The sequence below is a fragment of the Vitis vinifera genome, chromosome 15, assembly GCF_030704535.1.
Source record: "Vitis vinifera cultivar Pinot Noir 40024 chromosome 15, ASM3070453v1".
Classification (NCBI taxonomy): Eukaryota; Viridiplantae; Streptophyta; class Magnoliopsida; order Vitales; family Vitaceae; genus Vitis; species Vitis vinifera.
In genome coordinates this window covers 22013799-22025246 of record NC_081819.1, presented here as the reverse complement: position 1 = coordinate 22025246, position 11448 = coordinate 22013799, and the positions used below count along the sequence as shown (strand labels likewise).

The window sequence follows — 11448 nt, the reverse complement described above, 5'->3', positions numbered from 1 at the left end:
CTCCTCTCTGTCTTTAAGGCGTTAAGACGAATATATATGTATACTTCGATTTAGATACAAACCGACAATACGTATATTGATTTCCCTAAAATAACATATATTTGTAATTCTTCAACTTTTTAAACATGTTTTCCAATTTTTATTGTCTAATTTTTCTTCAAAAATGTTTTTTATGTAAAAAGTGTTTTTTAAAAGAACCATCAAACCGAAGTATCACTAAGATTCATAGTTGTTAACTCCTAAAATATATAGTGTGTATTTCTTTTTTCCTTTCATTGTCGCGCCCCTCCCCCCCCTCCCCCTCTCCTCTCTGTCTTTAAGGCGTTAAGACGAATATATATGTATACTTCGATTTAGATACAAACCGACAATACGTATATCGATTTCCCTAAAATAACATATATTTGCATCATGTAATGTATCAAGTTTTTAATAACTATAACAAACTTATAACCATAATTCAACCTATGATTATTTTAACATTCGTAAAAATGAAAACCAACATAAGTTTTAAACAAATAACTTGGAAAGATAGATATAAATTACTGAAGAAATGTCTTCAATGGTGCAAAAAGGATTCCTTTGTCAAACCATTGTTGTAATATTTCATATTTGGATAAAAGAAAAAATTCTTAACATTATATATATACATATATATATTGAATTATTCTTAACCATATAGATGTATTTTAAAGTCATGAGTGCTCCTTAGGCCTTGAGCAGACCATATCTATACAATTGATCATTGTTTTAATAAATGATGCGGAGAAGGGTAGTGTCATTGAGCCACAAGAAGCTCAGCAAACTCTTGAAATAGTGGAAGCTAACTTGAGGAAAGCTGGAGGCAAGAGACAAATAATTGAGGCAAATCTAACTTTTAAACAAGCTAGGACACGAGTAGAGGCTATCAATGTGACTTCGTAACTAGTCATGTGCCTGAAAAATCAAAAGAAGTTCTATTTATACACCCTATTTTGATTCTGCAATCTTGTGGGACATAATGAGTATGTTGTATTGCATGGGGGTAATTGTAATATCCTACATCAAATAAGAAAATTTTTCCTAACCTTATAGACGTGTTTTAAAACTGTGAGGGCCCTTTGAGCCCAAAGTGGAGAATATTTTACATGGTTTAGAGTAAATCATTACAAATGGTATTAAAATTGATTACTGATCCCACTATGAGAGTGTTTATCTGTTTGACCCTATAATCCCATTAAACATGAGGATGTTGTGTTTATAAGGGAAAATAATTGTAATATCCTACATCGGATAAAGAAAAAAGTTTTTGACGTTATATACATATAGACTCCTCATATATTTTAAAACCACTAATGTCTTTTAGACTCAAAAAGGACGATATTTATACAGTTGGGAGTACGTCATTATAATCACAAGTCTACTAAGTTCAACCTATTCAAGAGTTCTCCAAAGCACTCAAAACCCACTCACAAATGCAAGTAAAAGGTTAACCGAAATTTGCTTTGGGCTCAATATCAGCCCTTACAGCTTTAACAAGCATCTAGACGGTTAGGAGAAACCCACTATATGCATAGTAGGATATCATAAAACTGACATCATCAAGCCCTATTTTATTGCCCACATATTAGAAAGTTTGGGAACAACACTTCCAGTGGCGTTTGCTCAGTTAAACACTCCATAAAAACTATCTAAAACGGGGTCTTTCTTTTTGCCACCTGGTCAATCAACAAGTCCCATAACACCAGTCCTGAAAATTTGAAGCAAGATTGCATCCATCTTTACTGGGTCCTGATCCACTTTTCACCACTCATCAAGATGAAACTGCTCATCAAAAAACAATAAAGTCATACCTTACTATTTTATATAGTACAACTGATAAAAACGCGATGATCACAGAAAAGAATGGGCTAAAACAATGTTTGGGAAACATGATTGTAACACCTACACGCATCAGCTTAGTAGTCCTGGACATACACACATTTATATGATGTATACTATGTACATATATAAATACAGAGAGAGAGAGAGAGGACTTCGTTTGCTAGCTTAATTGTCTTGAATCAGACAAAATTGAGAGTATAGACTTGAAGAATGCTTACTACAAAGCATCAATGCAAAATTTGTTCAACTGAACAAGGCATGTTCTTGTATGACTAAAATTTATGATATGACTCGCACAAATTCATAGTTTGTTTCTAAGTAAATCTAGCAGATAATAAGAAGCAAGAATCTAACCTCCATACAAGGAATTTGTTTCTTCGCCTGCCATAATACTGACTGGTTGCACTTTACATGGAGAAAGTGCTACCCAATGTAGAACCATGCTGCTTAATTATACGGACCGACTGCAGAAGAATATCTTGTTCTGTAGAGTATAACTCGTCTTTGCTCTGAAGTCACAAATAACATTAAGACATATCTTAGTAAAATGAGAAAGAACTAAAAAAAGAAGTGCATGAAACATGGTTGGAGTGTTGAAAAGAAAATGTATCCCAGCATTAGGCACTGAAAACAATACTAATGAGTAATAAAATTAAAGACAGGCCTTGTTTCTTGACGGAACTTTGCAGGTCCTAGCAACCATCAGAGAATCAATATGGACATCATCTAGTGCTGATAAAGGAGACATCAAAACAAAAGCTCATACAAGACTACTTCCACTCCTTTCAACATTCAACAGAAATTAGATCTATTTTACTATAATAGATATCAGCCACATGAAAATTATCACGATTCAGCTTTTGGGACTGAAATATCTGATGAATAATTTTGGCATTAGACAGTTCTAAATATGTAGATGCAAAATGAACTGTTCACAATATGTTTACTGCATCATGGATCAGTTAGCAGCTGTTTAGAACTCGATAAGAAATTGAACAAAACAGATACTTCTTGTGCAATGTGATGTTTAAAGATGCTTGATTTGTTTCTGAACTGATGAGCCTGACACAATTCAAATAAATAAAATAGTGGTTTCATTTTTGCTCTATTTACAATGGTGGTTAATATTTTAGATAGAGAAGTTCAATAAACAAGAAACTGAAATGGTCAATTCCACCAGTAATAAGAATATTTGAAAAGAAAATTTACCATATGTTTGAGATTGCATCCAATAGTCAGCTCAGCATATGACCTTTCTACTCTAGACAGGAAACAGTAAGGGGCCTCCTTTCCCAAGAAAATTTTTGAGTTTGATCTTAGCATGTTCTTTATATCATCTGATATCTGGGGAATCTTGTCCAGATTGTCGCTTTGCAAAGGAATTTTGGTGGCCATAGCATGCCATTGTGCCCGTGATTTATTCACAATTACCTACCAATTTTATGAAGAACATGATGAATTTGGTTAAAATGAAAATCCTCAGCACAATTAGGGTAAAGCAAGCAAAGAAGATCCATCATCTAAAGCTTACTACATAACTGAGATAACAGATGCTCATTAGACAAAGTTCTAATAACATTATTTTCTGTGTGCACACGTGTATGTGTGTGTGTGTGTGTGTGAGAGAGAGAGAGAGAGACCATTCCTATCACATGCAAGGGATCAGAACAGAGATACAAGCATAACACAGCTTAAATGAGATCATTTTGTGAACTATGTGCTGTCCACATAAGAAATCAAAGAACTTAGCTTGTATGTAGCATTGGCAGCATAACATATACAGGATCCTACACCAGGAAACCTCTGCTTTTGCATTATGTAGGCTCAGCATGGTGACTTTCTTCTACACAATTTCTGAAGTCATTGGCATTCATGCTTTGGCTTATTGCAAAATCCAACACTACTTCTAAACTGTTTAAACTTAGTACAGATAACTTTCATCCAAATAGCGGTAAATAAGAGGTAAATAAACTAGTCTATTAAAGTTTCTAAAATTCCTAGCTTTTCTTTAGAAGCAAATGGTGCCTACTCTTGCAAGGAATTGCTTATATAAAAGTTTGTAGCAAGCAGATTGCAGACTTAACTCTAGTGGATTTGTTTTTAAGTGCATCCTTATAATGATATGGAAAAGCTCAGACAACAAGTTTAGGAGGTTGAAACTGTGTGAGTTGCAGATTTTAGATTTTACATTGGTTTGGTGAAATGGCATGGTAGTAGTTCCCATTACATAGTAATAACTAATAGATGGATGTATTAAAGCCTAACTAATAGACAGATGCATTAAAGCCAATCTATATTCTCCTAAAATTCTTCAACACTAGTGAAACAAAAGTATGGTTGACCGTGAGTATGAATGGCATGTGGTGATTAGTTGCAGAAGGGGCAGCGGAAGAGAAAAGGATATGCTCACCTGACTAGAAAAAAGCGAATTTGGAACTATAACAGGAAATTTCTCAGCATTCAGCAATGATGTGGTAGTGAGTCCCATTTCTACAACTTGACCTTCTATGGATCCAGCCTGGAAAAATAGAAGTTATTCATAGCTCATGGAAGAAATCTCAAGAAACTCAAGCAAATAATGTTTCAGTAAAGTGCTTAAACTTTATGAAGCAGGTAAGGATTTTGAGATCATAACAAACGTATAGCAAGCATAGTTTCTTTTCTATTTTTAGAACAACATGCAAATATTATTCCTTCAATAATTGTCCTTTGCACACCATTATGCTGGAACAAAGATTACAAATCTGCAATAAGTTGTTATAATGGCGTAAACAATCAAAATCATTAATTGGTCTGTAGTGTGATAAAACATTACATCCTTACTTGTCTCTTGTTGGGGCCATATGAAAGTACATTGCAATATATGTTGAAGAAAAAATGTCAGACTAGACGGAATGATGGTCTTCAAAAATAACATATATCTCTAGTGATTAGCGAAGATCCTTGCATATATGTAGCCTAGTAAGGAATGAGAGTAGATGCTTAACACTTTGATATATAAAAATAAAAAAATAAAAAAAGGGAGACATTAAGGAGTAATGAGAAAAGGAAAAGAAGAAGAAGAAAACTTCGGTATGCTTGTGTTTTGGAAACTTCAATAAATTCCTTTTTTGCATAGTCATATTAAATGGGGACAATGAAAAATGGCCCCTGTTAACTTCATTATGGAGCTATTAAACAAAGAAAGCTCAATTTGATTGATGGCTCCGAAATAATAGTTTTTAGTAACAGAGAACATGTAGAACATACTTTTATTGTATCTCCAAGTGAGAATGGCTTTGAGAACTGCATAGACAAACCACTTAGCACATTCCCAAGAATGTCTCTAGATGCAAAAGCAGTAGCCACTCCTGCATACAAGATATGAAGAGACAAAAGTCAATTCTCAGGATAATACTTATGAGGAGATAAAACAAGCTTTATTTTCATAAAACTACAACCAAAGTCTCGGGAACAATACCAAAATAAAGAAATTATTTTTCCTAACATCAGATAGTTAACTGCAACAATAATCCTTGAGTTGGTGATAAGAGGGAGGAGTCACCATGTTAATCATGAGATCAAAAAATGAAGAAGAAGAAGAAGAAAGAAAGAAAGAAAGAACCGGAAGGAGGCAGTCATGTGGAAGGTCAGGGGAGTCACTTGAAACAGACAAGAAACTTTGTACGTATGATGGAATGTCTTGTTAGCATGTTACCCAACGGTAGAGACACACTGCTCACTTGGTCCAACCAACAACAATCATATACAAGTTAGAGATGCTTTTGAGCTGCTGTTCTGGTTGCGGGAAACATCCTAATTGATGGAATGCCCAATAATATATTCAATTGCTCTTATGCAATTAGAAATGAAAGTGCATATGAAATTGGCACTTCAAACTTACCTCCTATGCCACCAACAGTCAAAATAGATTGAACAGCTACCCCACATGCCTCCGCTAATGCCATCAATCCAAGGACAAATAGACCAACAGATGAAAGTTTGTCAAGTGCTAGCAACTTCTCTCGATCAAGCCCCACTACAGACTGAGCAGCCAAAGCACGAGCAAACACATTGGTTTTCCAACGATGTAGAAACCATACAAATGACAGGATAAGTGCACCCCTCCAAGCTGGTCCAATGTATTGTGATGCAATTGTGGTTGGTGCTATCATCGTGCCTCTACACACCAAAGTCATGCACATTGGACAATTATAATCATAATACAACAAGCAAAGCAAACAATAACCAAAAGGAACATGTTGAACTTAGAATCACTAACATTTGAGTAAATGATATGAAGGTGATTAGATATCGCACTGGATCCTCCAAAGCACTCCAAAAACTTTTCTCATATGGAACTTGCTCCTCAGGTAAGCTTCCTAGTAGTAATACAGCTGATCCTTGGGTTGCATACTTATGAAATCTCCTCAAAAGCCTCGGCATCACCGCCCAAGCCAATATAGTAGCAGTCAAAGTACACCCAACTGGAATGACAACAGTTTTAAGATACGGAAGTGAATCCAGCAACTGGTCAACATAAGGTGCCAGTTCATCAGAAGTTTCTTTAGCCTTTTGCCCTCTATAAGCCGCTGCATCGACTGTAGACTGCCAAACATCCTTAACCTTATCCAACCAATCACTACCCATAACACCACTATTACTAACATCCGGTTCACTCATACCAGTAGCAGCCTGAACTTCCTTTTCTTGGGGTTTATCTCCTTTACTACCGAAATAAGAAGAATATGATCTATATTTTGAAATTGGGATTACAGAAATAAGAGGTATACTACTCCCAAAGCGTGAATTCAGTAATGTGGGTGAAAATGCATTGACTTGTTTGGCTTTGTAACATTGAGTATCTACAGGAGATGCAATAGACGGTATTCTAAAACGAGCATTTACAAAATTAGCAGCAAATGGAGATTCTTTTGTGTGGTTACTACGATTACTAGAAGCATATGATGATTTTAATTCAACTTGATAGGCATATTTTGCAAAATCCAAACAAGAATCATACGATCTAAACGAATGCGTTTTTGAGATGGGATCACAAAGTGACTTCAAAATTGGAAACCTAATTCCAGCCATTAGAGAAACCAGAGCACACTCAGTGAAAATCCACAAATTCAGCGATCGAAGTTGAATTCTACCCACCAAAGCAAGCTCAAAGAAGCTTCATCAATCTGCAAATTAAATAAACAAAAAGGAAAAATCAGTAGAAGAAGTTGATTTCGCTCTGTTTGTTACTCAGATGGGGAAAGGAAAAGAAAACAAATCAACTTAGGTCTTTCACTATCTCGGCTTTAATTGAGTAGAATCATTTCCTTGTTTGAATATTTCAAGGAAGATTAGACTCAAAACTTTCGTTAATTAACTTTTCTTTCCTCGCAAGCCAAACGGAAAATGAAATCACAGTTTTCAGACAAACCTCATGGAATATTTTGCTTTTTCTCTTTCCATTACGAAGAGCGACGTGGATACAGAGGAGGGGAAGATTAGTGTGTATTTAAGGAGTACGTTAGTCTGAGGTCCGAAGGAGTTGAGTTTCAAATGATTTTGTGTACCGGAATTTGGTATGATGATCCAACGGTGGAAATGTAGCATTGATGGCAGAAATTTTTTACTCTTTCTTCGAAAAATGTTTTGGAAAACACTTTGCCTTCAAATGAATGGGCTAAGGCCTTGTTTGCCTTCAATTAAAACCTAAAAATTATTTTCTGATCTCACAAGAGCGTTTGTACTTTTACATAAATATAATAATTATTATATATTATTTACCTTATATTCTTAAATATTATCAAAAAAATTTAAATTGATATAGGATTTTTTTTTAAATACTTTTTAAAATAATATTTTAAAAGTATTATCATTTTTAAGACATTTCCTTTAAAGTGTGAGTACAACTCTATAAATATGGTGCAACCTATAAGCATAATGCCATAAGGTTTGGTTAACGCACATGACATGGGCTACTCATGCCTTGAGGGGAAGGAATTAGCAATGTTGTCACACATGGGCCAACAATGCAACAAGTGTTGGTCATGGGCTGCTCATATATTCCATGGGCTAAGTGTCACACATGGGCTAACGTGTGACTTTTCTCTCTCTTATATTATCTTTTTGCCAAAAAAGAAAAAGAAAAAGAAAAGAAAAGCCTTTATGTTGACTGGATTGACTTTTGACCAGTTTGACCTAATGGGGAACGTGTTCGGGTTTCCTCGCGGCGCACCCGATCACACCCCGAGTCTCCCTCCACAACTTAGACATAATCGAGCCCATATCCCCAAACGTGAGCCGAGTCCAGGCCCTTGAACGCCTCAAGGTCCCAACCAAACTGGACTCAGCTGGCCTAATGCAACAGTCCATTTGCTACCACACAGAAAGGGCCTGGACCGTATCGGTTTCGTGGGGCTATGCGGTCCATATAATTCGGGGCAAGTTGTCGGCCAGATAAATGGAGTTGCCACATAGGACGTTTTGAACTGGTACAGGGTGATGACTCAGCGGGCTTCACCTTCAACACTCGCCCAGTCATCACGCACACGTGTCAATTACCGTTCCGGTGTATGCTGGCGAACGCTGTTTTTAACGAGGCTACAAATCAAACGGCTAGCGAGTGGGCTGCGAGTATGGAATCGACATGCAGTTGGCCTATTGTGGATCCTTCCAGGATTCATATGAGGTTTATAAGAAACCCGACCCGGATTTGTGGAACCGGGTTAGTGCATCTCTTTCTCATAAATGCTAAGTTTCGATAGTGACCAATAATAAGTAGCCAACAAAGAAGGAAGGCATCATGGTTATTGGTGTGGGCATGTGTAGACAAAATGAAGCCATTCAATACTCGTAAATGCAATTATATCAACACACAAAAATAAAATGGCATCATTCCAATTTTCTTCTTCTTTTGTTTTCTAAGCGTTCTTCTTATTATTATTATATAAAATCTCGCTTTAAAATAAATGATTTTGTTTATATTTTGGCTTTTTTTTTTTACGAATTAAAATTTGAAGTGCGCATCACACGGAAAAGGGCCTGAGTGTGGGCCCTTACGCGTAAAACCCATTAGGCCCATCTCCACAAACGAAAACCCGATAAGGATTTTGACAGTTGTCACCGCGTAAAGGAAGACCACGACTCGGTCAAGTCATTCTGTTTTAACTCGGCTTCCACTAGATCTTTAACTCACTTCCCTGTTTCGTCTTCGACGTCTCTCCGTTCCTCTCTCTCATGGAGAATCTTTACGGAAATCCTAGCTTCTCTCTCCTCCTGTTTCTCTCTCTACACCTGCTAGTTGTCTCCTCTCTCTACCAACGCTTCTCTCCCGTCGACAATTATCTCATCAACTGTGGATCCTCCGACGAGGTCTCCGTTGACGGAAACAACAGGAAATTCATGGGAGACTCGGTCAAGTCCGACTCGGTGTTGATGTGCGGGACTCGGACGATCTCTATCAGGGACTCAAATCCTGATCTGGGTTTGTCCCCAATCTACCACACGGCTAGGGTTTTCACAAAACCATCGAAGTACGAGTTCGAGATCAGAGACAAGGGGACTCACGCGGTACGTATTCATTTCCACCAGTTGAATTCTGCCAAGTACGATGTTAGTGATGCTCTGTTTCATGTTTCGGTTAATGGGTTTCTGGTTTTGAGCAATTTCACTGGTTACGATAATGAAAACGCTAGAATTAAGGAGTACTTGATCTGGGTCGATGCTGAAAAGCTTGTCATTGGGTTTATTCCATCAAAAAGATCGAAATTTGCGTTTGTTAATGCAATTGAGGTGATTTCTGCGCCAAAGGATTTGATTGCTGATACAGCTCAGTTTGTGAATGGTGATAGTGTTGAGAATTTTGATGGGTTGACGAAACAAGCGCTTGAAGTTGTGTATAGAGTCAATGTTGGAGGTCCTAAGGTGACCCCATTTAATGATTCTTTGTGGAGGACTTGGGTTCCTGATGAGGAGTTCTTGAAATTTAGTGAGGGCTCAAGTAGGGTTTATACTAGTGGTCGGATTAGGTACCAAATGGGAGGGGCAAGCCGTGAAGTCTGTCCAGATAACGTTTACAATTCTGCTAGAGTGATTAGTAGTTCAAATGCAACGGTTCCAAATCATAACATTACTTGGGGTTTTGATGTGGTTGAAGGGTATAAGTATCTTGTTCGGATGCATTTTTGTGATATTGCTAGCATTGCAATCGGTCTGATTTACTTTAATGTTCATGTTGATGGCCATTTGGTGTATAAAGATATGGACCTCTCTTACATTACAAATGAAGTGTTGTCTTCTCCTTTCTATGCCGACTTTGTGGTTGATGGAGATAGTTCAGGGGTATTGACGGTAAGTGTAGGACCTTCGAGTAAGAGTTTTCCATATGCAGTCGATGGTATTCTGAATGGGGTTGAGATCATGAAGTTGAACAATTCAATGGGTAGTCTTGATGGAGAGGTTTCAGTGGAACAAGTTTTGAAGAATTGGCCAAGAGGAAATATTGGTGTTTCAGTTGCTTTGTTTGCTTCTGTGTGCTTGTTACTAACTGCATCACTGCTTATGCATAGGAGAAGGGTTGGAGTAAAGGACTCTGTGGCATGGTCACCATTACCAATGGATATCTCTAAAGGTAATCTGAAGTCCAACAATCAATTTTCATGTGGTAAAGTGGAATGCTCTTAAAGAATTATTAAGATCTTGTAACATATATCTCAGATATTTTATAGAAGGGTACTAGAGATACCTTTAGTACTAGTATAATCAAAGATTGTCATAAATGTAAATTGAAGCTTCAATAAAGCTTCTTATGTGGAGAGTGCTGTATTTTTCTTTTTAAATACATTGTATTATGTTGGCTGTATTAACACGATGTGGTTTAATCCTAAAATATGTTTTCCTATCTTTTCATGTTCGTTATGTATTGATGTTCTTTTAGGTGATTCTGCAACAGTTAGGAAATAGCTATGCCTATGAGCATATGTAACTTATAAATTTAGATATCATCATATCATTTTGTTGTATGTTTGAGCTGAACATACCTTTGTTTACTTATGTACCACTAGATAAACAAAGTAGCTGTTTGAAATCCTTCTTTCTTTTCAGAGTAGTACAGTGAAGCTTTACATTTCTTGGTGTCCTGCCAAATATCCTAGAATATAGTTGGAAGAGGAAGGAGGAAAATTTTCCTTTCCTGAATTAAGCATTCTTCTTGGGGGCTAGAAATTCTGAAGAAGTTGAGGTTTCAACCATATTACCATAGTAGAAGGCTAAAAATATGACTTTATTGATCTTCATTTTCCCTTTCCTTTGGAAATCTGGGTTTGTAAGTTCAGCAAGGTCTCTTGAATTTTGCTTAGTCAACTTGGCCAGAGTTGGTTGTTTCAAGGGAAAGGCAATCAAATTGGATTTTGTAGGTCAAAGTGCCAAGTACTTTGACCGCAGCAAATAAAGTCTCATTTGGTTTTTTGAGTTTGCATTGTTTGAGAAGCATTGGGTTTGCTGTGCATGCTTGAGAAGCTTTACATTTCTCGGTGTCCTGCCAAATATCCTAGAATATAGTTGGAAGAGGAAGGAGGAAAATTTTCCTTTCCTGAATTAAGCATTCTT

At 36.7% G+C, this 11448-nt stretch overlaps 2 protein-coding genes across 7 annotated transcripts; one reads left to right on the top strand and one right to left on the bottom strand.

Moving 5' to 3' along the window:
• Window positions 1-1455: 1455 nt before the first annotated feature.
• On the bottom strand, window positions 1456-7510 carry LOC100261915 (mechanosensitive ion channel protein 1, mitochondrial). Of its 6 annotated transcripts, none has more exons than XR_787806.3 (8): window positions 7277-7377; window positions 6125-7031; window positions 5747-6024; window positions 5113-5213; window positions 4274-4381; window positions 3073-3294; window positions 2218-2372; window positions 1456-1803 (listed from the first exon to the last, which is right to left on the bottom strand). XR_787806.3 is itself a non-coding variant. In XM_059743106.1 (8 exons), exons 2-7 carry the CDS (start codon window positions 6934-6936, stop codon window positions 2271-2273), a joined length of 1623 nt encoding a protein of 540 aa, XP_059599089.1. In that variant the 5' UTR covers window positions 6937-7031; window positions 7277-7510; the 3' UTR covers window positions 1456-1803; window positions 2245-2270. The 6 variants fall into 6 exon arrangements, 3 of the variants coding, with proteins under 3 accessions (XP_059599089.1, XP_010661831.1, XP_059599090.1); XR_787807.3 differs by lacking the exon at window positions 7277-7377 and adding an exon at window positions 7129-7270; XM_059743106.1 differs by having other exon boundaries at window positions 2245-2372; window positions 7277-7510.
• Window positions 7511-8911: 1401 nt separating this feature from the next.
• On the top strand, window positions 8912-10741 carry LOC100255197 (probable receptor-like protein kinase At5g24010). Its single transcript, XM_002278024.5, has one exon. It carries the CDS (start codon window positions 9079-9081, stop codon window positions 10522-10524), a length of 1446 nt encoding a protein of 481 aa, XP_002278060.1. The 5' UTR covers window positions 8912-9078; the 3' UTR covers window positions 10525-10741.
• The last annotated feature ends 707 nt before the right edge of the window (window positions 10742-11448 follow it).

Excerpts from the sequence above, each read along its gene's own strand:
- LOC100261915 (XM_059743106.1), bottom strand. The coding sequence starts at position 6,936 with ATGGCTGGAATTAGGTTTCCAATTTTGAAGTCACTTTGTGATCCCATC. Across the intron at positions 6,025-6,124 it reads TTCATATCATTTACTCAAAT|AGGCACGATGATAGCACCAA; the intron begins GTTAGTGATTCT and ends TTTGGTGTGTAG. Across the intron at positions 4,382-5,112 it reads CACTTGGAGATACAATAAAA|GCTGGATCCATAGAAGGTCA; the intron begins GTATGTTCTACA and ends CTATTTTTCCAG.
- LOC100255197 (XM_002278024.5), top strand. The coding sequence starts at position 9,079 with ATGGAGAATCTTTACGGAAATCCTAGCTTCTCTCTCCTCCTGTTTCTC.